The 21,879-nt window shown below is 40.5% G+C and overlaps 1 protein-coding gene across 10 annotated transcripts in view; it reads right to left on the bottom strand.

Annotated features, from left to right (window-relative positions):
• Positions 1 to 21,879, bottom strand: part of nav3 (neuron navigator 3) — a 257,362-nt gene that overhangs the window by 44,039 nt on the left and 191,444 nt on the right. For 7 of the 10 annotated variants that reach the window (XM_026326360.1, XM_026326355.1, XM_026326356.1 and 4 more), the window contains 3 exons: positions 17,361 to 17,469; positions 8,801 to 9,193; positions 7,108 to 7,227 (listed from right to left, as the gene is read on the bottom strand). In XM_026326360.1, coding sequence (XP_026182145.1) covers positions 7,108 to 7,227; positions 8,801 to 9,193; positions 17,361 to 17,469 — 622 coding nt within the window. The remainder of the gene's footprint in view (positions 1 to 7,107; positions 7,228 to 8,800; positions 9,194 to 17,360; positions 17,470 to 21,879) is intronic. The other 3 variants (XM_026326361.2, XM_026326359.1, XM_026326362.1) reach the window with 1 other exon arrangement.

Raw genomic sequence — 21,879 nt, 5'->3', positions numbered from 1 at the left:
GGATACGCCTTTTAGTGATGTGTTGTCTAGGTTACTGGAGGACAAAAAGACAAATACCACCAAAAATAGGTTTCAGCCAGTTTTCTAAACAATGGACTGCTGTAATTATCCCATATTACTTATAGTTAACAAGATTACATTTTCATAATCCACAACAGAGCCAGACTCCACAGCAGTAAAGTGAATTAGCAATGATAGGAGCTTTGTCAATTCTTATCCTCACAAACTCATTAGGCCTGTCAGATGATGAATAGAGTCATATCCTGGGACATTTTCAACCAAATGAATGGCTGGAGCTGAAAGCTGGAGCCTGTTACTCTTTTTATCCTAAAATCTATCCTATATTATCACTACAGAGAATCAGCCCTGACTTGGTCCATTAGCAGTACTGCAGGCAAATCTTTTATGAATCCTATTAACTGCAACATTGGTGATACCAAAGATTTTTAGGACCATCAGAGGTTCACTCTGCTAGGATAAAGTATTTTTAAAAAGTCTGGCAAAAATGATCTCAAATGCAATTACACAATTAAGGGATAAAACACATTTAAAAATGATTATGGCAGGAAAATGTGATGCTTTAATGTGAAGGTATTTTTTTCTTCACATCATATCTTGTTGCCAGTTGCATAGCAAAAAAGATGCTTCAAAACCATGCAGACAAATCAATCTTTTAGATAAATTTGCAATCCAAGTAAAATCTCAGGGGCACAAGCTGTTCATCCACAGTCAAGATATGCTGCAGTCACTTGGCTGTTTAACGAGACAAACTTATTTGATTAAAAGTTTTAAATCATGAGAGCGAGGCAGTGAAGAGATATATTGGAGCCACAGCCAATAACGGAGGCAGGATCACTGCCCTTTTAAGTTCTACGGCTCACCTTTCTGTTCTCCCCTAACATTTCACGACTTCTAATATAGTGTTGGGGTACAGCATCTGGACCCACACACAAAAGGCACCTACTGTATATGTGGCATTTTGGGAGACACTCAAACACACTCATCATACTATATACAATGTCAAGCTAAAATGTTTTTAAACTTGAGAAACTTTACAGTGTGAGTCATCAATGTGCTATCTCTGTTTCACTTAAAGACTGATGATGGGTAAAGGAGAAAGGTTTGGGACTGAATGGAATTCAAAGGGAGAGGGGGAGTAAAAATAAAGAGGGTTATGTCTTTTTCTATTTGCTGAGGGGAAGGATATCATCTGATCATCTGAGTTTTAGGGGAGGTGAAGGTCTTTTGTTTTTTTTTCTGCTTTTTTGTCAGCCTTCACTGTCAAATTTGTCAAATTCTGGTTTAGCTATGTTACACACATTCAAACATCTGATGTTCTACATCGTCAGGCCTCAACAGATATAAGAACATCAGTTCTTAAAGTTAGGGAAAAGTTCTGCTGTCATACAGAGACTGAGGTGACCAATGCAAGCTGAACTAGAACTTGGCCATATGTGACCTGTCATCAGTCAGCGACATGAGGGTCTTACCTCACCCTTCAACCTTGTCACCCACATGTCCAACCTGATGAGGTCAGGTGAACAGATCACATAGACTGTGAAGGTGTTTCCAATGCATGTCAGCTACCGTCTGTGTGTGTGTGTGTGTGTGTGTGTGTGTGTGTGTGTGTGTGTGTGTGTGTGTTTGGTAAACAGACTAATTTATGCACTTTCTTGACAAGATTTAGATGGCAAGACTGAAAACACCAGATCAGTCCATTAAATATGAAGTTAGTGCCAGGAGTCTGATAGTTTAGCTTAGCATGAAGACAGGAAACAGAATAACAGCTATCGAGGATATATTCAAAAGATATTACTAGCACTTCTGATACTCCCTACTTTCCTGTTTTTATGGTAAATGTTGGCGGTAGTTTCAGAGTTCATGTATGGTCATAATCATTTTATCTAAGTCTCAGCAAGAATTTGAATATTTCCCCAAATGTTAAACTTGAATTTTGGACTACATGTCTTTCACATAGATACAAACAACCTCACACACTCACACTCACTCCTATGGGCAATTTAGAGTCACCAATCAACCTGACATACATGTTTTTGGACTGTGGGAGGAAACCAGAGCACTGTGCTGCTGACACAGAATATATGAACTGGAAATTTACCAGAGAAAGTCAGACCTGATCCACCAAATGAAATGTAAAGAAAAAGAAGAATTTTTGTACACATCTTAAAATATAATCTAGATTATTTAAACTCTTAGTTGAAACTGAAAGATGGTTTTTTGTTACTTGGTTAAAAGAAGGTAAGTAAAGAAGTCTACTCAGTTAAGAGTGATCTGATTAACCATAGTTTTCTAACACTGGAGTGGCAGAAAAAACATGGACAAAAAATGTAATTTGTCTAAAGCTACATACAGTATTTCATCACTGCCCACTCTGTAACTCAGTGACATCCTTTGTTAATACCAAGCTTCCCCTTGATGAAATTATGTTTAATGAGAAATATAGAGAGATCTGGATGGGAAGACAGCTGAATCAATATCACTAAAAAAAGGAATAAAAACTCAGCTTCCAAAAAATGGAAACTTTTCTTTGACCTGGTCTGAATAAATGGATGGCTAATTGGTGTGTGTTTTTGTAGGTTGCAATTTGCCTGATTTTGACGGGAAATATATTTATACACACCAGCACCTGCACAAAGGAAGACACGATAGCCAGGCACATCTGGGTACTCTAATCTGCAATAAAACTACTCCCAATTACCATCACACTCTGCTATGTTTAGTCTGTGTGCCTGGGTGGTTCTCATTAGGGTGGAAAGACTGAAAAAAGGCAAATGCCTGCAAAACAGAAAGAAAATAACAAGTGCCGGAAAAAAAGAAAACCAGAAAGCCAACATATTGAAGCACTGCAGGTTCAGGTGCAATGAGGGAGAACATATTGTCTTCTAAAGTGGTGCCCCTGGCAGAGATGAACTACACAGACACTTATATAACAACTGGTTTTGTCATTGATGGCAAAAAAAACCCTTCTCCTTGAAATCTCCTTGCTGCTTACGGCTGCAGTGAGAAGCCATGCAGCTTTACCTTGACTGGTGCTGCTCTGCAGAGTGACAGCCAGGATACTGCTGCTCAGCAACACACAGACATATGCGGAAATCTATGCGCGCACACACAAATTCTCCAATCCCCCAAAGCTTCAAATAACCAAAAAACGCAGAGCCAGCTGCCACGGTCCAGCCCTCAAACAGGACATAAGTGAGGGGGAGAGACAGAGCCAAACACACGAGACACCGGGATGCTAAAAGTGAGGCCTCTTACTTATTCATGTCTCTGCTGAGAAAGAGGAGTCTGTTGGTGTCATAACAGTCTCTCTGGGCGTTTCTTGACAGTAAAGGCAAAAGTATGTGCTCATCCATTTTGCATAACAGCAGGGTATTTTTAGAGAGGACCCTTTTGCCAAAGCTAATTTCACGATTGTTTTGAAATAGGATGATTAGAAGAGGAGTCCGGATCTTTGTTTTTCCATTGCTTTGGGGCAGATGGTCAGTCTCAGGAAATTTCACAAATCAACTACAAATGTAATTGTAGATTTACAATGAATGGATACTGAGTGTAAAAAGCAAAAGGTCCTGGGAATATAGGGATGATAAAGGCACTCAAATCCAAATCTTGACTTTGCATCTTTTTCTTTTACCTTCTTCTACAGATATAATGCCTTATTTTCTGTACAGCAGATCATTTTCCCAAGAAACAGGTGCACCCACAAAGCTGATATAATCAAGGGATGGAAGTAACTAACAAACACCTATAATCATATCGAGCATATCTCATGTAAGGTTTACTGCAGCAAACACAAGCCCACACTGTTCTAGCCCCAGATGGTCTGAGTCAGTCACCTGCTGGCCATGAGTCTCAACCTGATGAGTCATTTAGACAAATTCCCTCAAGGGCTCAGTTTGGAACAAAGCTGCCATGGGTGGCAGCCAGGGGAGTGGTTCTGGACGGAGAAAATCGTGAAGCATAATGAGCCTCATGGGAGCTCAGTGTATGTACACAGACCACCTCCTGCTTTCTGCCTCCTAGGAACTCTTTTCACTGCTGCCAGTATGTCGGGAGAACTGGGGATTGAGTGATGCATATTTGTGCAAGTGTGTGTTTAAGCATTAGAAAGTATATGCATGGCTACATGTTTTAGAACGAAGTTCAAAAGAAGGGGAGAGAAGATGGGGAAGACAATCAAGGCGTTGCAACACTTTCATTTACTGATAAGAAATAATTATTGTATAGTTCTGCTCAATGAAGAAATAGTTTGTCCCAAACTACTCCTCATAACAATTATCAAGCAAACCAGGTTAAAAGATAAGAATGGTGATTTTCTCTTCCAGAACTTGGGTTAGCATATTGGTCTGTACCATAGTCCAAAAACTAGTAAAAGCACACCAGAGAGCCACACCACTGCACTGGATGGCATGTTTCTTCCTTCTGTTTTTTTTTTTTTTTTTTTTTTTTTTTTTTTCAAAACAAGCCCCAAAGGCTAAGAATAGTTATCACTTTGTATCTCTGAAACAAGAGTCAACTGTGCATGGCCTCTGCTCTGCTCTACACTACTATGCTTCTCACGCTACACAGAATTCAAGTGGCGATTAAAAAGTGAGTTGAACAGCTAAATAGGTGAAATCTGGCTGAACTGTTTTATATTTGACTCACTTACAGTACCAGAATAAATGCTTTGCTTCTTTTTGTCATTCCTAGAATGCCAGTATGAACATTGAGAGATAGTTTGAACTTGGGCTTATCCATTACTCGTTTTATTTAGAGCCAAGGGGATTTTTTGGAAAAGAAGACAAATGCGTTGGGATAAAGAAAGAAATAATCATGGAGGGCACAGTATCCCACGCCTGGCTGAGGTGTGAATGCCCGCTGAGCAGTCGCTTGAATGTTCCTCTCTTGGATTTGTCACATGTCAGTAGGAAGTGACAGCTCAGGAGAAGCAGTGCGGCTACACATTCACATAGTTTCGTAAAGGAAAAAGGAGAATAAAAGTAAGGAAAACAAGGTTCCAGAGTTCAAATTCTGATCCTATCGGGAGTCTTTTGCCTGCAGGCATCTAAAGGGAAGGCAGGCATCAATATTTCTTTATCGCCCCTGAAGCACAGAATACTAACATAGAATTTAGCTGAGAAAAACTGCAATTTTTGGATTTATGTCAAGGCAAGATGAGAGACACTTCAGGCAAGATATTCAATGCAGAGTAAAGCTAAGCTTCAAATGTAAGAGACAGTTCACAGGGTTCATATTTATTCTTATCTGAGCCATCCCTTTGCCTGAGTGTCAAAGTCTGACAGGCAGATCAGTTTGAGACTGACAGGGGGCTGGTTAATCACATATTCTGAACCTCCTGTCAGGTCTAGCGTGTTTTGACCCAATCAAACACACACCCTGCACTGACTGACTTGACTGACTGTTGTGACAAACGCTTGTGAGATTGAGCATATAACCAAGAATAAAGATCGTCAGGACCATGTAACAACTGGATTGTAGACTACTAGGAAATACAAAGACACAGCAGGAAGCAAACACATGTGTTGCTGTCCTATGTAACCACATATGCCCTTAGTACACTTAGCTAAACTGATTTCCCAGGCATCCACATAATCTGAATATCTAACCAAAAATTCTGATAATAACAGCTTTCTATTTTTTGGACTTTTGAATTTTTGACTTTTAAGAATGAAGTTTATTTTTTACAGGGCTCACAGCTAGAAGGTTCCTGGTTTCCTCCCACAGTCCAAAAACCTGTATGTCAGGTTGATTGGTGACTCTAAATTGCCCATAGGAGTGAGTGTGAGTGTGGAGGTTGTTTGTCTCTATGTGGCCCTGTGATGGACTGGTGACCTGTCCAGGGTGGACCCCTGCCTTTCACCCAGAGAGAGCTGGGATAGGCTCCAGCTGATCCCTGGGACCCTGGTTAGGAATAAGGGGGTACAGATAATGGATGGATGGAGTTACAACAAATTCGTAAGAGCAGCATCTGATTACTTTACAAGCCTCTCACTTCCCTAAGCACTGCCTCTCATTAAAATCTTGGCAGAAGTTGAAATTGCGACACTAGGAAATGACACTGAATCAGCCAGTTCCCAGCAGACTCTGAAGGCCTGTCAGCATGATCTTAGTTTGACAGCTATAAATCAATAGAATTAATCATTTAGTCTTGAATGGTCCAGCACCCTCACTTTCGCCTCTAAAATACTTATGACTTTCTGCTTGAAGCTTACTTTTTGTTTTGAATAGTCTTTTGGGTAAAGGTAGATCATAAATATTGTAAGCTGAAAATTCTTAATCTACATCATGTTTTCAGCAACTTTTCTGTTATCTCAAATCTTCCTTTATATCCCAGTAAACCCTTTGTCAGGCATACAAGTCTATATTTTTTCTAAGCTCCTACTTTTTTTTCCCCTTTACACAATGTGAATAAAGTCAGAGACGTTTGTATAATTCTCTACCTGTAGTATGGGAAGAAAGCTTTTTCCACAGAGGCAATATTTGCACGTGAAAATTACTAAGGTAAGGTAAACAAAGCCATACAGCGTTTCTGCAATTAATTACAAAAACTAAATGTTTCAAGATTAAACAGTATTTAGACTGATTGCTAATATTGCTTCTGCTTGGCTGCATGCATAGACGCAAGGTCACCAAGGTGAGTGCTTTAACTGTACATCAACTCAATTCAACTGGTTCTAAGAGGATGTACCTGCAGTTTCTGCTTGGTGAAGTTGATAAGGTTTTAATCTTTCTGTCATAGTCATAACAGCATACTGTTTTTCTCACACAAATGCATCACTGGCTACAGATCACAGTCTGGTGAACTTGTCCTTGCAAACATCCACTTGGCTGCAGCAGAAAATTGATTGGAAACTGGTAAAGTTATTGAAGCTTGAATATTTGGACCCATTGGTGCTCTGGAGATGAATACATCACCATGAAATGAAAACTGAGATATTAAATGTGGACCTTGTTTGCAAATTTTGGATATTAAACAATGTGCTTTTATCCATTCAGTGTGTCGTTGGATCAATCTCAGAACTAAGAAACTAGACCATACATAAGCAAAAGAAGCCTTGCAATAGGATTGGCGTGCTCCATCCTTACCTGTCTATGTCACCCTGGATCTCCTTGCTTCCTCTCTGGGATAATTCTCGAGAAGAAGCCACATCTGAGGCACGAACTGCATTCCGTGCATACAGATGGAGACCTCCGTCTGTAAGGTATCTGTCAAACAAGAATTCATTCAATGAAGCAGACATCCAAACTTAGTTTGGCATAAAAAGTCTGAATTGTTCTATATATTTACTTTTTATTTAAAAGTCACAGATCAGTTCAGTGAAACTCTAGAGACTTGACAGTGACTTGGTTGACTGATAACGGCTCTGACTATTTACAAGTGTTTATGTCAGGGGTCTCAAACTCCAGTCCTCGAGGGTCACTGTCCCGCTTGTTTTCCAACTATCAGGGCAGTGGCCCTCGAGGACTAGAGTTAGAGACCCCTGGTTTATGTGTCTGGTTATGTATACAGATGGTGCTATTTACAAATAGCATCCAATAAGACATTAGTTTTGAGCTAATCAATAATTTAACAGATCAACTTTTGTGACATGTGACATGGCTTTAATCCTAAAGGTTCTTCATTTCATCACTTCACACTTAACCTCCACTCACTATATTCCCTGGTCCTCAAACTCTTTTCAGAAGAAGTAAAGTGGAAAATGTGTGTGTGCTGTGAGCATGTGTGTGGAATGAGAATTGCTTTTTCACTATGTTTACAAGGCATTTATTGCTGTTGAAAGAAAGATGGTCAGAAGCCACACATGTTGTCATGGCATTTTGTAGAAGAAAGTGAGACGTATCTTTTTACATTCAGGTAATCAGTCAGTGTGCTGACAGCCAGAGTGCCCTCAAGGTTCATATATTATACATGTATTATTTGAACCTTCCACACCAAGGCATGACAAACTAATGCTAGCCTTGGTGGATGTCAGCAGACTATTTGTATTAATGCACAGCGAAAGATTGATAAGGCCTTGAATACACAGCTAACCATGAATTGTTTTTTGGAATAATTTCAGTATGCATTGCAACATCCTATTAATGATGTTTAATAACAAAAGAAATGGCCTTTTAACTGGTATTTTAGTGAATATAAATGCTATAGAAGGCCAATATGGTGTACATTAAAGTTCAGGACGTCTTTTGCTTTAGACAGGAATGTATAGTTAGATAGATAGTATCCTGACTAACAATATCAAATCCTTTAATGCCAAACCTTCAGTTTCAGCTGGTTAACTAGTCCTAACCAGGTTTTAAAACTGAGCTATTAGCTGAGAGGTCCACATACAAAATTATTATTTGTGCTACGGTGTAATGTAGTGCCATACATTGATAGCATTTGGCTTTCAGCTAAACACATACACACACATCTGATTTTGATTAAGGCATCATTTTTAAATGCTTGCTATGCGTTAAATGTTTGATGGAGGCAGTTTCAGCCTATGTTAAGTTATAGCCTCGACTGTAAGTACTGAGACAGCGGCACAGTTTTTGTTCTTTTGCCTCTGGGCTTCAACATATCCAACCTGAAATAAAATAATGGATACCTTATTAAAGTTACAATACTCAGCTTCAATTTGAGTGGCTTTACATCAATATAGGAACAACTGTGTATCAAATTTACAGTGCCCAATATTTAGGTGTTTAGAATTAACATAGCACATAGCAAACACAAACATATTAAGAAGGAACTCTGAATTAGTCAGTGTGTCAGAGGAAGTTAAGACGTTCCTCCTACCCGCTGGTGATCTCATCCATCCAGCCGTTCTTTCCTAGGAAGTCCCCATCACTCATGTACCCTGCCACCTCCATCTGCTTCCCTCCTCCCCCCTTCTCCACCCCCCTCGCCCCTGCTGCTGCTGCTGCTGCTCGCCTCAGGGGGGTGTTGTTCACAAACCTGGAGGGGTCCGAGTGGCCACTGTAGCGCCCTGTGGTGGTGCCGGTGTTTGTCGAGCTCGCCCTGGGCGCAGCATAGCCACTGGGCATTGAGGGAGCGTCACCTGCCTGGAGACGTGGGGTCTGTGTTGGGCCCAGTCGCCAGGCCATGGGGGAGGAGCGTGCAGTGAGGGCTGGAAGGCTCCGCCCATTGACCTCAGTGGTTACTGTGGTGTCGAAGGTTGTTTCTAGGGTACTGTGGAGACGGAGGTTTAGAAAAATAAATAAATGAAATTAATTTTGACTTCATATTTTACAGCAATAACTGACAACTACCACTTTGGTTTTCTCTATTTTCCTAACCATTCTTAAAGGCTCAGTATAAACACTCTTCAGAAAATTACCTCAATCTAAGGCACTGAAGCCATCAGATCAAGAGCACTCATGTGCGAAGGGCAAATCATTCAGGTGAAAGAGAGCTGTAGAGAGCTGTCTACATCAGCTGAGTGCCACTCCCTTCAAATTACATGCTGGTTGCATGATACATTGTGTGTATCTGTGGGTCTCTCCTTCCTAGAGTGCTACTTCTTCCAGTGTGTTAACTTCAAGAGTCTAAGTGGAGGTGGGAGGACAGGGATGAAGGCTCCCATGTAGACATATGTCAGACCATCGCTGCACATCCCAGAGAGAAGAGGCAGAGAGATGTTTCCATACAACTATCAAAACTCTGAAATGCCACAGGAAATAATATTTGAATCAGCAAGGTTAAAGAAAGTAAATAAAATTTTCAGTTTTGACTACATGTGTGAAGGAGAATGCTCTCAGACAGAGACCGTTTTGGAGGCATAAAAGGAAAAAAGTGGCAATATATGAAACAAAGCAAATAAAGACCCCAAGACAGAGAATTAAACCTGATGGAGGTAGTACCGACTCACTATCTTTGCAACACACAGCTTTCATCCTTTAAATAATTTTTAATTCTTTGTTGGTGGAAGAAACTGAAGTAAAACCCATCTTACAGGATCCATCTCTTAGTGTTGCATGTCAATCAACAGCAGCAGTGGTGAACTATGAACACAAGGAAAACGTACTCATGACCACTTACACAATCAGACAACCAACTTCATCTATCGAGATGCAGAAAACAAAGCTTGGCAGCTGTGGTTCCTAGCGTGAGCTCTCTCTGCTGGGAAAACCGGTGCACTACATTCACATGACCAGACTATAAGCTTCTAATGTGCACTCTGGTCACAAATATCCTTGAGAAACCAAAATAAAAATGTGTTGTATTATATGAAATTACTGTATATTAAAAAATGATCCTAGCTAAATTGAAAATAGGATTAGGGCTTTGATGTAGCTGTTGACGCAGATCATATATCTCTTATCATATTCAAATTCACAACATGAGGAAATGATGTTTGCATGTTAATGCACTGAATTGTAGCATCATCAGGATATTTATTTGAATAACAGTCAGTGTCTCACAAATAAATGATCTGCTGATGACCTGCAGTACAGCTACAAAAGTACTGTTTTAGAATTCTGGTTAGCTTGGAAAAACTAATTTTACAGAAAAACACATGTTGGAGTTGAGATAAAGGACAATAGCTTGATATGTAGAATACTGGCCTTCCTTCATTAGCTGACAAAAGCACTGACATCTTGAAGCAGTGTCTCACACATAGCACTTGGAGAGGTGTGAGAGCAGGCCTGTGTGTGTCTGTGTGTGTCTGTGTGTGTGTGTATGTAAAAAAGGGCAGAAACACTGTACCCCTGTGATACCAAGTACCAAAATGAGAGGGGCAGCCAAATTCACAACAAATCTCGATCAACACCTCCTTAGATCAACAGACACACAAGCCCAGTGACACACACGATGCCATGCTAGTTTACCAAGAAGTCCAATGGAAAAAAACAACTGCTTATCTCACAAGTAATCACAGCCAAATATGGAAATACACAATTTGCTACAGTTTATGTGTCAGAATGATTTGATCATTTGTACACAATGTAGCTTGCAAAATCAGCTTATCTCGATCTCCAGGCAGCAGAAAGAAAAAAAAAGGCAGAGAAATAAACTGAGGGACACTGTGTGTAGGTGGTGAGATAAACGAGCATGGAAATCAAGGATATACCTGAGAGGAAGCAGAAGCGTGAGTAGTAGAAAGGTGCTGATATATTTCACACATCTAACCTAGCCAACAGACACATATACAATAAAAATATACATCATAACACATTAGGATCTATTCTAATATGTATGACAGGCAACATATAACATGACTATATTGATTTCAAACTGTGAACCCATTTATTTACCATAAATCCTTTGTAGCCTCGATTTCACATTAAAGTATTTGAAATTATGACCGCACTTCCCATACATCCTAATGCTTTGTGTAAATTTGGTTCACTTTACTATCTGGTATAAAGCAGAGTGAAAATGAAAATAAATCCAAACAGATGGAGACTATTTTGCATGTAGCCGAGAGCTCAGTGGGAGAAGAATCAATGACGACAGCAGGGAGCTGCTTATTACTGAGAAATTTTAGATATAAATACATTGTGGATTTCTCTTGCTGCATAAACATACCTGAGAGTTTAACAGTTTAACATACAGATGGGTGACACATTAAAAGGAAAAAACAGAATGCTTAACTCCTACAGTGAGGAGATTGAGTGGTTCTGCTCTGTGGTTAAAGCTGTCAGTGATCATAGAGCCGATTTTATACTACAACCCTATAAAGACAAATTGTAACAACAACGTTTGAGTGAGTCAAAAGTGGTAAGAGGAGCTTAAGTTGCATATCCACCTTAAGTTGCAACATAAAGTTTCTGGTCTGAGCTCAGTTTCACTCCTTAAGTTATTTGCTGCACAAGTTCATGACCTTCTTCAGTCTGAACGTCATGTCATCATCACCCCTCTACAGGAGTTTGCGTGTGAGTACACTCTGCACTATGAACTGAAACATTTAAGTCACATCAAAGACTGTGGCTATGTCTGAAAACACTCTTTTGCTCACCTATGCATTACGTCCTACAGTACTTTTTGTATGTGAGTATCTTTATGGGGACTCAGGTGCAAGTATGATGTGCGAGAGCAAGGCACAGTGGTAAGGTGATACTGGGCTTGTTTTAGTGGTAAACAGGATCACTGAGCACTAACACAAGGACACAGACTGAATAACTGGAAAACAGGTGAAAAAAAAACTAAACAATGAAGCATTAACAATTAACCCCAGGGAAACATGAACACAATACAACCTAAGTAACTTACAAATTCTGAAAGCCACACAACTCCAACTAAACACAAACGGAAAGAAAACAAACAACCAGCAGGGATATAACCAAGGGCTAAGCAAACCACTAATCAGGTAAATAGAAAAACCAAGAAGAGAGTGAAATAGAAACCAAGGTGGGATAAACACAGGAGACACATTAAAACTCACCAACTGGCACTGAGTGGCCAAACAAGTAGGTGACAGGTGAAAACAATCAGGGCAGGTAATGAGCAAACAGGAAGTGACACTAAGATAAAGGTCCATAAGAGACAATGGGGAACCATGGTAGTAATCACATACACATATTTTACATAGTTATTGACTGGCATTGAATGAATATTTCTCACATGTATAAAATGTGATGCATTTGGTTTGCTAGCCAAAGTACATAACACTGTGTGGAACACTGTATTTACTGTCATTAATCACAAAGTCACTGGATTATAATCTATTGAGTTGTGTTAGTTCAGATACAAGATGTAAAAACTAAACCTCCAGCTTGTATTTTTCTAGCTCCAGCTTTCTAAATACTCAATAGTCAAATTTAAAGTGCAGTTGTGGACAGATTATTTGACAAGATGTAAGTTGATCTGCAGTTTATCAATTTCATTTTGGAAAACTGGATATGTGTTAGCTGGGTATCAGCTGGACAGTAGCTAGAAGTATGGCAAGAAGTTCAATTTATGTAACAGAACTTCTTCAAACTGGACCTTTTTGAAAGGTCACCGCCCTAGTGCCAACACAACCAAGCTTCACATAGATGTACACGCACTTCAGTCACTTTTCATCTTCCATCCCTGACTCATTTTGTCAAGAAGTGCCTCTTATTACCTTCCTTCAGCTGAATCATGTTACTTCTCTGGTCAGACTGACTGTTCTCATAAGAACAGTTTCAGGGATTGAAAAGTGTCTCTGGCTTTGACCCATCATTACTGGAAAGTGCTTGTAATTTTGCCATTTTAGGACTTTTACAGTACAGCTGCATTCAGTGCAAATGGCTTGTTATTGAAACGTTAGATAAATGTACATTTAAAAATCAAAAAGAGAAGAGATTTCCCTCGTCTATTTTTGATCAGGACAGACTGTCTGAAGAGGCAGCAAGTCCAGATCTCAGAAGAAAGTAGTGGATGTGACCTGAGCTGCCATAATGGCTGCAGTGTCGCAAGGCAAGGTCAGTTCAATGAGAAAGAAACTGTAGCTTAACCACACACACTGTTTGGGTCAATAATTTTAGGGAAGTTTAGCTGCTAGCAGCTTCTAGGCAATCTGCATTTTCCTTCAGTTACAATATGAATTTTCATGCTGCATGTACAAAGGTTGGAAACAAAATCCCTATGTAGAAACGCAGCAAAGGACAATCACATAATGATGCAAAACCTAAAATCCACTACCAGCTTTGACTTTGACACATAACTGCATACAGACAGAAGCATTTCATTTCACTGAAAGTGTTTTGCCATACTATTCTGCTTCTGCTCCAGTTATAATATTTCTAATTATTCTTTTTTAGACACTGGAAGATGTGTGAATGTATTCCATTATGGCTACTCTGCTCCAGAGTTCTTGTTTGTGTCTGACTGGGGACCTTTGTTGTATGTCGCTCCCTCACCTCATTTCCTGTCTTCTCTCTAGTGCCAATTACTGAAAAATGCATTAGGATGCAAAAATAATGAATGGAGAAAACACTAACAAGTAAAACTTTAATTCATAGCTAACCAAATCCCTTGGCACTATGTGATCCATCTGAGGCTAAAATTTAAAAACAAGAGCAAAATCCTAATCTTGTCCTAATCACTGACACATCAGCACAGACGAGGACAAAATGAATGTTGTTAAATAAATGGGGGGGACAGCATTTTTATGTTCCGATGAGTTCCTGTAAACACCTTAAGAACACCCAGCAGTCTGTGCTGGGATACAAAACTATAAAGGGAAACTCCCACAGAGGTTGGGAGAATGACAATGATGAATATGAATATGTCATGTCTGTTCAAGCGTGACAGTGATTAATTACTTAAGGTGCTTCAAAGCTTCACAGTGATTACAGCCATTTCTTATCTAGGGACAGATTAGGATGGTCAGGCCAGGCTATTGTCATGGACAGAATTGGCATGCATGCTACAAGACCAATACAAACACATAGAGAATGTAGCCTGACACAGGTACACTCAGCTGCTGGCCTCTCTTTTCTACTAAACACATGCTACAATATTTCACTAGGGCTGCTGCCATTTTACACTAGTATCTATTTATGCTGCTCCAAATCACACATACACACAAAGACATCGTACATGATGCTAATATGCAGACATGATGATGCATTTTTCACATATTTCATGCTGACTGTCCTTATGTGGCTGATGCATGTGAATGAGCCTTTGTACACAGACCCCGACCCTATGGGAAACCACTGGATTAAATGTGGCGGTAAGACAATGGCACTGTATTGATCGTGCCTGGCTGAGATTCCTCTGAAGAAAACAGAAGTAGAAAACAAACACACATGCAGACGCACAAAGCCATCTGTTATGGCTGTCGGCAGCCTGGCCACCATCTTCCTCTGTGAATTGGGGAAAACACACAAAATAATAGACTGAGCCCAGGAGCTGACATAAACCAATGGTTTTCATTTTGTCTTCGCCTGAGTCTGAGCCTTGTTGCCCATGGCTCACAGATGGAACAGTCTTTTAAGGTGTTGGCTGTCCATCAACTCCTGAATGTCATTACTTGTGTGCCAGCTAATGAGGAAGGGAATGTCTGTTGGTAATCAAATCCAGGAAACGTGGAGGAGAAGATGAGATGCTAATAGAGGAAAATCATTAACAGCTGAAGTCCTATATCTTCAGTGGATTCATGTAATACAACCGTGCTTTCAGCTTCAAAGAATAATTAAGGCACAAGGAAACTGACTTCTTGTGACATAAAACTGAAGAAAGCTCTTTTTTCCTTCTTTTTGTTTTTTTTCAGTGGTACAGTCATGATGTGTGGGTGTTTTTCAAAGGTGTGTATCTTTTATTGTGGCTATGATGAACACATCTCACATTTCCATACCCTTGATAAAATCCAGTTTTTTCTCTTATTCTTGTAAAAGAAAGTTTTCACTTCTCTATTTCTATACAAGCAGAGATTCCTAAATTTCTCATTAATCATTCAGAATCAGAATTAGAATCAACTTCATTGGCCAGGGCACACAAACAAGGAATTTAAGTCCAGTCCACTAAGCTCTCTATGTACAAAAATGTATCTAGAAGTTAAGCTCAAATAGAAGCTAAGAATTAAAAAAAGAAAGTAAAAATATATTCACTCTGTGAATTAGTGCAAATAGGAGGGCAAGGATTTAAATATGACTAAGTATAACTGTAATGTTGGTGTGACATGAGTTAGGTAACAGATATAAATACGGATATAGTAGTATTGCACACTGGTTATTTCAGCCATTCTATGATATTAGGAGTTCATGACAATACCAGCCTGGGGGAAGAAACTGTCTCTGTGCTGGGTGGTTTTGGTGTGCACTGCTCTGTAGCGCCTACCAGAGGGGAGGAGTCTGAACAGTTTGTGTCCAGAGTGTGAGGGGTCTGCAGAGATGCTCCTTTCTCATTTCCTGAACATGGATCAGTACAGGTCTTGGATGGAGGGAAACTCTGCCCTGATGATTCTCTCTGCAGACTGGATTGTCTGCTGGAGTCCGTTCCTATCCAGTGTGGTGGCTGATCCAAACCAGTGTTCAAAGTACAGAGGACAGACTGTATGACTATGGTTCACTAGAAGGTGAGCAGCAGCTTCTGTGGCAGGTTAAACTTCCTAAGCTTCCACAGGAAATACAGTCTCTGCTGGGCCTTTTTCTGGATATAGTCTATGTGTGAGGTCCGCTTCAGGTCCTGGGACCTGAAGACCTGAGAGTGGAAGGTGTCAGGGGGTTTCTCCTGAAATCCACATCATCTCCACAGTCTTGTGTGAGTTCAGCTCCAGATGGTTCTGACTGCACCAGTGGACCAGCTGTTCCATTTCCTGTCTGTATGCAAACTCATCACTATCCTGGATCAGACCAATTATTTCACAGAAGAGTCTCCTGATGTGCAGTCATTAATGTAGAGGGAGAAGAGCACTGGGGAGAGAATACACCCCTGGGGTGCACTAGTGCTGATGGTCCGGGTCCTGGATGTGATGCTCTCCAGCCTCAGTTGCTGTCTCCAGTCAATTAGGAAGCTGGTGATCCACTGAGAGGAGGAGGTGGGCACTGTGAGCTTCTGATAGAGGATTTTAGGAACGACGATGATGAATGCTGGTAGCTGAAGTCCACAAACAGGATCCTTGCGTACGTCCCTGGGGAGTCGAGGTGATGCAGTCCCATGTTAAGGGTTAGGCTAACTGCAGGTGGTCCAGCAGGGGGCCTGAGATGTCCTTCAGGTGGCTCAACACCAGTCTTTCAACGGATTTCATGACCACAGTCGTCAGGGAGACAGGCCTGTTGTAAATAAATCGAGGGCTTCTTGAGGACCGAAATGACAGTGGTGTGTTTGAAGCACAGCTTCAGAGATCGATTGAAGATCCATGTGAAGATTGGCGCCAGCCTGTCAGCACAGACTCTCAGGAGCCTGGAGCCTTCATGTTCCATATCTGTCTGTTCTTCACAATGTCTTTTTAATGCTGGGATGACCAATATTTTCATATTTACAATGAATGCAATAGCGACACACAATACTCTTAGGTATTGTAATAATATTGTAATATTGCAATATTGTAATATTTGTAGTGACAAATCCACAGAAAATTATCACCTTTTTCTATGGATTCCCTCAGTTATATGATGCGGTTTTCTGGTCTGATTTATTTCACCTCATTCACAACAATAAGGCACAAACAAACCAAATTCAGTAATCCAACCAAGATGACGCCACACATGAAGTACCACTGTGGAAGCAGATTACAACAGACTGCAAGGACAAGGAACCTGTGGCATTAGACTATGCAGAAGTGAAATCTAAGTGCTGCTCAGTTTTGCATGTGCTCCAGCTGCAGCTAGTATAGAGAGTGTGCAGATAGTGTGCATGATGACATGAATGCGATATAACCATACTGGTGTATCAAAAAACATTCATAGCAGTAAGTACTGGGCAATACCATCTATGTGCCTACCTGTGGCTAATCTGTGTCCCCCGTAGACTGGACATGGTTTCTTCCAAGTTCTGCCGCAGGTCAGCAATGTTCTTCACTGTCCTCATGCGTCTTGTCTCAGGGTCCTCTCCTGAAGACACACATTTTGTATGATTTACTAAGATGTCTGAAGCACATACACAGTACTCACCCATACCCACCAAGGCTACAGACACACAAACATGCAATAAAAAAAGTGATGAGAACATCTGACACACAGTATTTCATTGTATGTCACTGAACGTTTCAGTAGGGGGAACAGAATAATGACTGATCGAGATGACAGCCAGCATGGGTGCACATCCTAAAACTCCATGTGGACAATTTGGGGGTTATACAATAAATCCATCTGTCAGGATGCACCACATGCAGTTGTTTTACTCTAAAAAGTGGATATATTACTTTATGTAGTATTGACATTGTCCTTCAGGCCGATGCAGAAATGTCGTGTCATGACACCACATGCTCAGTCAGTTAGCCCAGGACACAGTTATGCCTGCAAAAGCAAACTCTGTCAATGCTCTGTGTATCCCTGTCACACACGGCACAAATCACTGCCACTTCAGTCCACAATCGCCCTATGCCCCACAGCAGCATACAGCTATGAAAGTACTTTATAGGTTTATGTTGTTCTAAGTGCCCCGTTTACACATGAAGCACTATTTTCACTCAGACATTAGACCTATTCTCGAGGAGTGCTTCTAATAAGCACTGGCTGGGCAACATTTCAGAACTGTGAGCTGCAGGCGCACACCAAAGTGTCTGCTCCAATTAAGCCTCTCTGTTAGCTTGTCAAGCCAGCCTATATGCACATGTGCATACCACAGAATGGGTAATTACTAAGTGGCACGAGACAAAGAATGGATGCCAGTCACATTTTTGGTGTTTTCACAAGAAAACTGTCTCCACAGTGGAGATGAATGAGCCAGCAGGTTTTGTACAATGGAGCCTGATGGTAAGATGAGTGCAAGAAGCTGTGCTTTCTTTCTCAGTGCTCTGAGAAGACTTATTGACAGTAAACGATTGTGTTTACAGGGACTTGGGCAAACAGGGGCAGATGGGAGCAGCAGTAGGTTGGAGGTCTGAAAAGCTCCTGTGACAAAGTTCAATCCCAGCAGCAGAAAAACTGTTCAGGTGTTTATCTGCTGTGATACGCAGGAGGTCGAGATTGAAGATTAGCAGGAATGCTAAGCCAGTTTTCCTGAAAAGCTATAAATTTGTAAAAATCCATTTTAGAGTTGACCTTGAAGCATTTTGGATAAACTTTCTAGCGAAAATACACAGACCGTATACATCTTATTTGAATAAAAATCCACATGGGAATCTACATTCTGTCCTTAGCGTTACTACAGCTCCTATCTTTTCCCCATGATTTGAATAAAACACACTACTATGACATGCAGCTGATGTGGTACACTGATATAAAAGTATGCTGTGACAATGTAGAGCGTACATTGTTAGAGGGACTTGGTTTACCTGGTAGAATAAATATGTAGAAAACTGCCTTGCTGATGCTGCCACTGAAATTTTTCACTACTTGTCTCACAAAGAAAAGGTCCCTGACACTTGGACTTTAAAAATGCATTTAAATTCCAATGAATAAACAGAAAAATGCACAGACCTAGAAAGAGTTGCAGAAGAGGTGGGTTTCTGAGATATTTATCCTGCCACCATTGTTCATTATGGTTTAAAATTGTTACAGTCATTTATACAGAGACTCCGTAAAGAATCTGCACAATACAATGTTGGTGTTTTTCAAAATGAAGTTAAGACCTGACCCCAATTATACTGTATCATTCTGTGTAATGACACTACAGGGTAAGAAACAGTCTGATATAATTGAGGTCATGTTTTGTCTTTGCAGAGCAAACAGATCAAAGATTGTGTGAGGTTAAGGTGCTGCCACATGTTCTTAACCTCTGACCCTGTATCTGTTGTCCACTCTATGTCCACTAACGGATTAAGTATCTTACAGTGAATCTTACCAGAAAAAAGACAGAGCAACAAAAGTGCGTGCATGGTAAATGCATAGGAGCTTCTGTGTCCTAATATTTATTCCGATCAGGATGGCACACATCTGAAACCAGTAGGCTTTAATTCCTTATGGATGGAGATCCAGTCCCTAAATTAATGAGAGCTGTATCTCTGCTATCATAAACTCAAAGCATCACTGTTATCAGAGTTTTTCTGTAATACTTCTTGTTCCCTTTCTGATGTTTTCCCTGCTCCTCTCCTCCTCCCACCAGGGCCCCTTCGAGAAAGATCCAATTACAATCCCATTATAAAGCGACATGAGGAGATCTGGCCCCAGAGTCTCCATCATGTACGGACACTTCATTCAATATTGAGAAGCAGCTCAAGGCATGTTTGTGCATTTATGTTTTTTGTGTGAGATTGTGTGTGAATTTCTCCAGCACAAGTGCAACCCATAGGCAAACACATAACACACTCATATACACACACACATATTGGAGCCTCTTCAAATTCTAAATGTAATATTAATTAAAAAATACAATACCTATAAGCAATTTACCAGCTCAGCTCCTGTTTGTGAGTTAAAAGAGTAGCAGTAATGCAAGTAGTTAAATCTCTTGTATCTAATATCCTAATCTACTGGCTGCTTATGCACATGTATAGCTGCTGATTCCACTTCTGTATCCAATACTAAAGAGAGGTGAGAAGCCACGAAGCTTAATTTGAATTCATGCTGCCATCCAACTCTTGGCTGTGTTAAAGCTGTGAAGCAGCCAAACTGAGACCAGGCCAGTGATGGGGAGGGATCAAAATGGGCACCCAAGAAGACAGGACACACACGCACGCACGCACACACACACACACACACACACACACACACACACGCATGCACACTTAGATAAACACACAGAGGGGTGCAAAACAAATGCTGCTCAAGGTAGAGATTGCATAAGACATTGAAAATATCTGAGCTTTGACATTTATACACACCCCAGTACAAGCACACACAACCTCGCAAATACTGATGCTTTAGTAGCAGTTCACTCTTTCTCCCCGTCTTTCAATGACACATGTTAGTTAGAAGTGATAATGATGCCTTCAGCTACATCTTATTAGTGTATCATCCCAGTCAGACGATACATATAAATACACAAAGCAGCATATCCCTAGAAACAGCTGTCAAGTGGTATGCTAGCTGTACACTAGTTGCAGAACTTTTTCACAAATCAGCATTAATAAAGCTTTGGTCTGTTGCAGCACTCAGATGCACGCATGTGTGATTTTATTACACATTCTGCTGAATGTGTTTCCTAACACGCGATATGGCACATCGTGGGCTTTTTAATATGTATCAATGACAACTGCTCCCTGAAGCACAACGTAAAAAATGCCATGACAGCAGCTGTGACAGGGTGAAATAGTTCTTTAAATATGTACTAAATGGCTTCTTAAATACCTAAACAAATCTCACATACACATATACACACACCTGTTCACAAACATACACATATATATACAAAAGCTTTTACTGTGCTGTAAAACAATCACCTGTATGCACACGCACGGTTTAGATATGCTTGCATATACACACACACACACACACACACACACACACAATGAAAGGTGTAATAATAAGCAATTGACCTTGTTGGGAGCATGAAATATAAGCACTGAGGAAGATGCAAGTCAGCTGTGTTTTTTCAGTGGTGGAGGTGTTGATTTTCCATTATCTATGTCTCAAGTCATTTCTACTTTATGCTGCATCATGCCTCAACCTGCTTTTAAAAAAAAAAATCAGCAAACCAACTACTCATTGTCAAAGCTTACCCATGTGCATTTTACTTTGCTTTATCTGTACAGTCCCAATAATCACCATTGCTCTCAAAAGAACATAAGAAATGGTCTGTTTTATCAGGTAGGCTTTAACAGAGACCTTTTTCTCTGTCTGTGTAAATGAATTTAAACTGCTTGTGTAAATCCTGTGCATGAACTGGATGCACTAAAAGCATTTGTGGGCGAGAGTGTTTCTATGACTTCTACAAAAGGGGCTGTGTGTGTTTAGAAAACCCAATCCAGTTCCTGCAGTTGTTTAAAATAAGTTCAATGTATTAAAATGGTATTATTGAGAAATTAGCTTGCTAATCATGGGGATTATGAAAATAAACAGCTTATGGAAGGCACATAAAATAGATTATTTTACTTTATGTTAAGGTTTCCAGGTTGTGCTGTCATAATATCACTAAATGTTGACACAAGTAATGCCCAAATTAATTCTCTCTAACATGTCAATTCCCTGCATTTTGCTGACACTGCATAGACTTACGTGGGCGAGGTTGTGTGTGCAGCACCTGCTCCAGGTCGCCCAGCATGGTGAGGATCACCTCCTTATCCAGCTGAGCGGTCCCCTCACGAGGACCTCCCCCTGAAACTTCCTCTTCTGCCCAATACCCACCGTCTTTCTCCCTTTCTCCAAGCTTTGCACCACCCCTGCCTGATGCTGGCTCTTCGTCCGAACGCCCGCTGCTGC

Source organism: Mastacembelus armatus, chromosome 23 (assembly GCF_900324485.2).
Source record: "Mastacembelus armatus chromosome 23, fMasArm1.2, whole genome shotgun sequence".
Lineage (NCBI taxonomy): Eukaryota > Metazoa > Chordata > Actinopteri > Synbranchiformes > Mastacembelidae > Mastacembelus > Mastacembelus armatus.
This window is presented reverse-complemented; position numbering and strand designations above follow the sequence as displayed.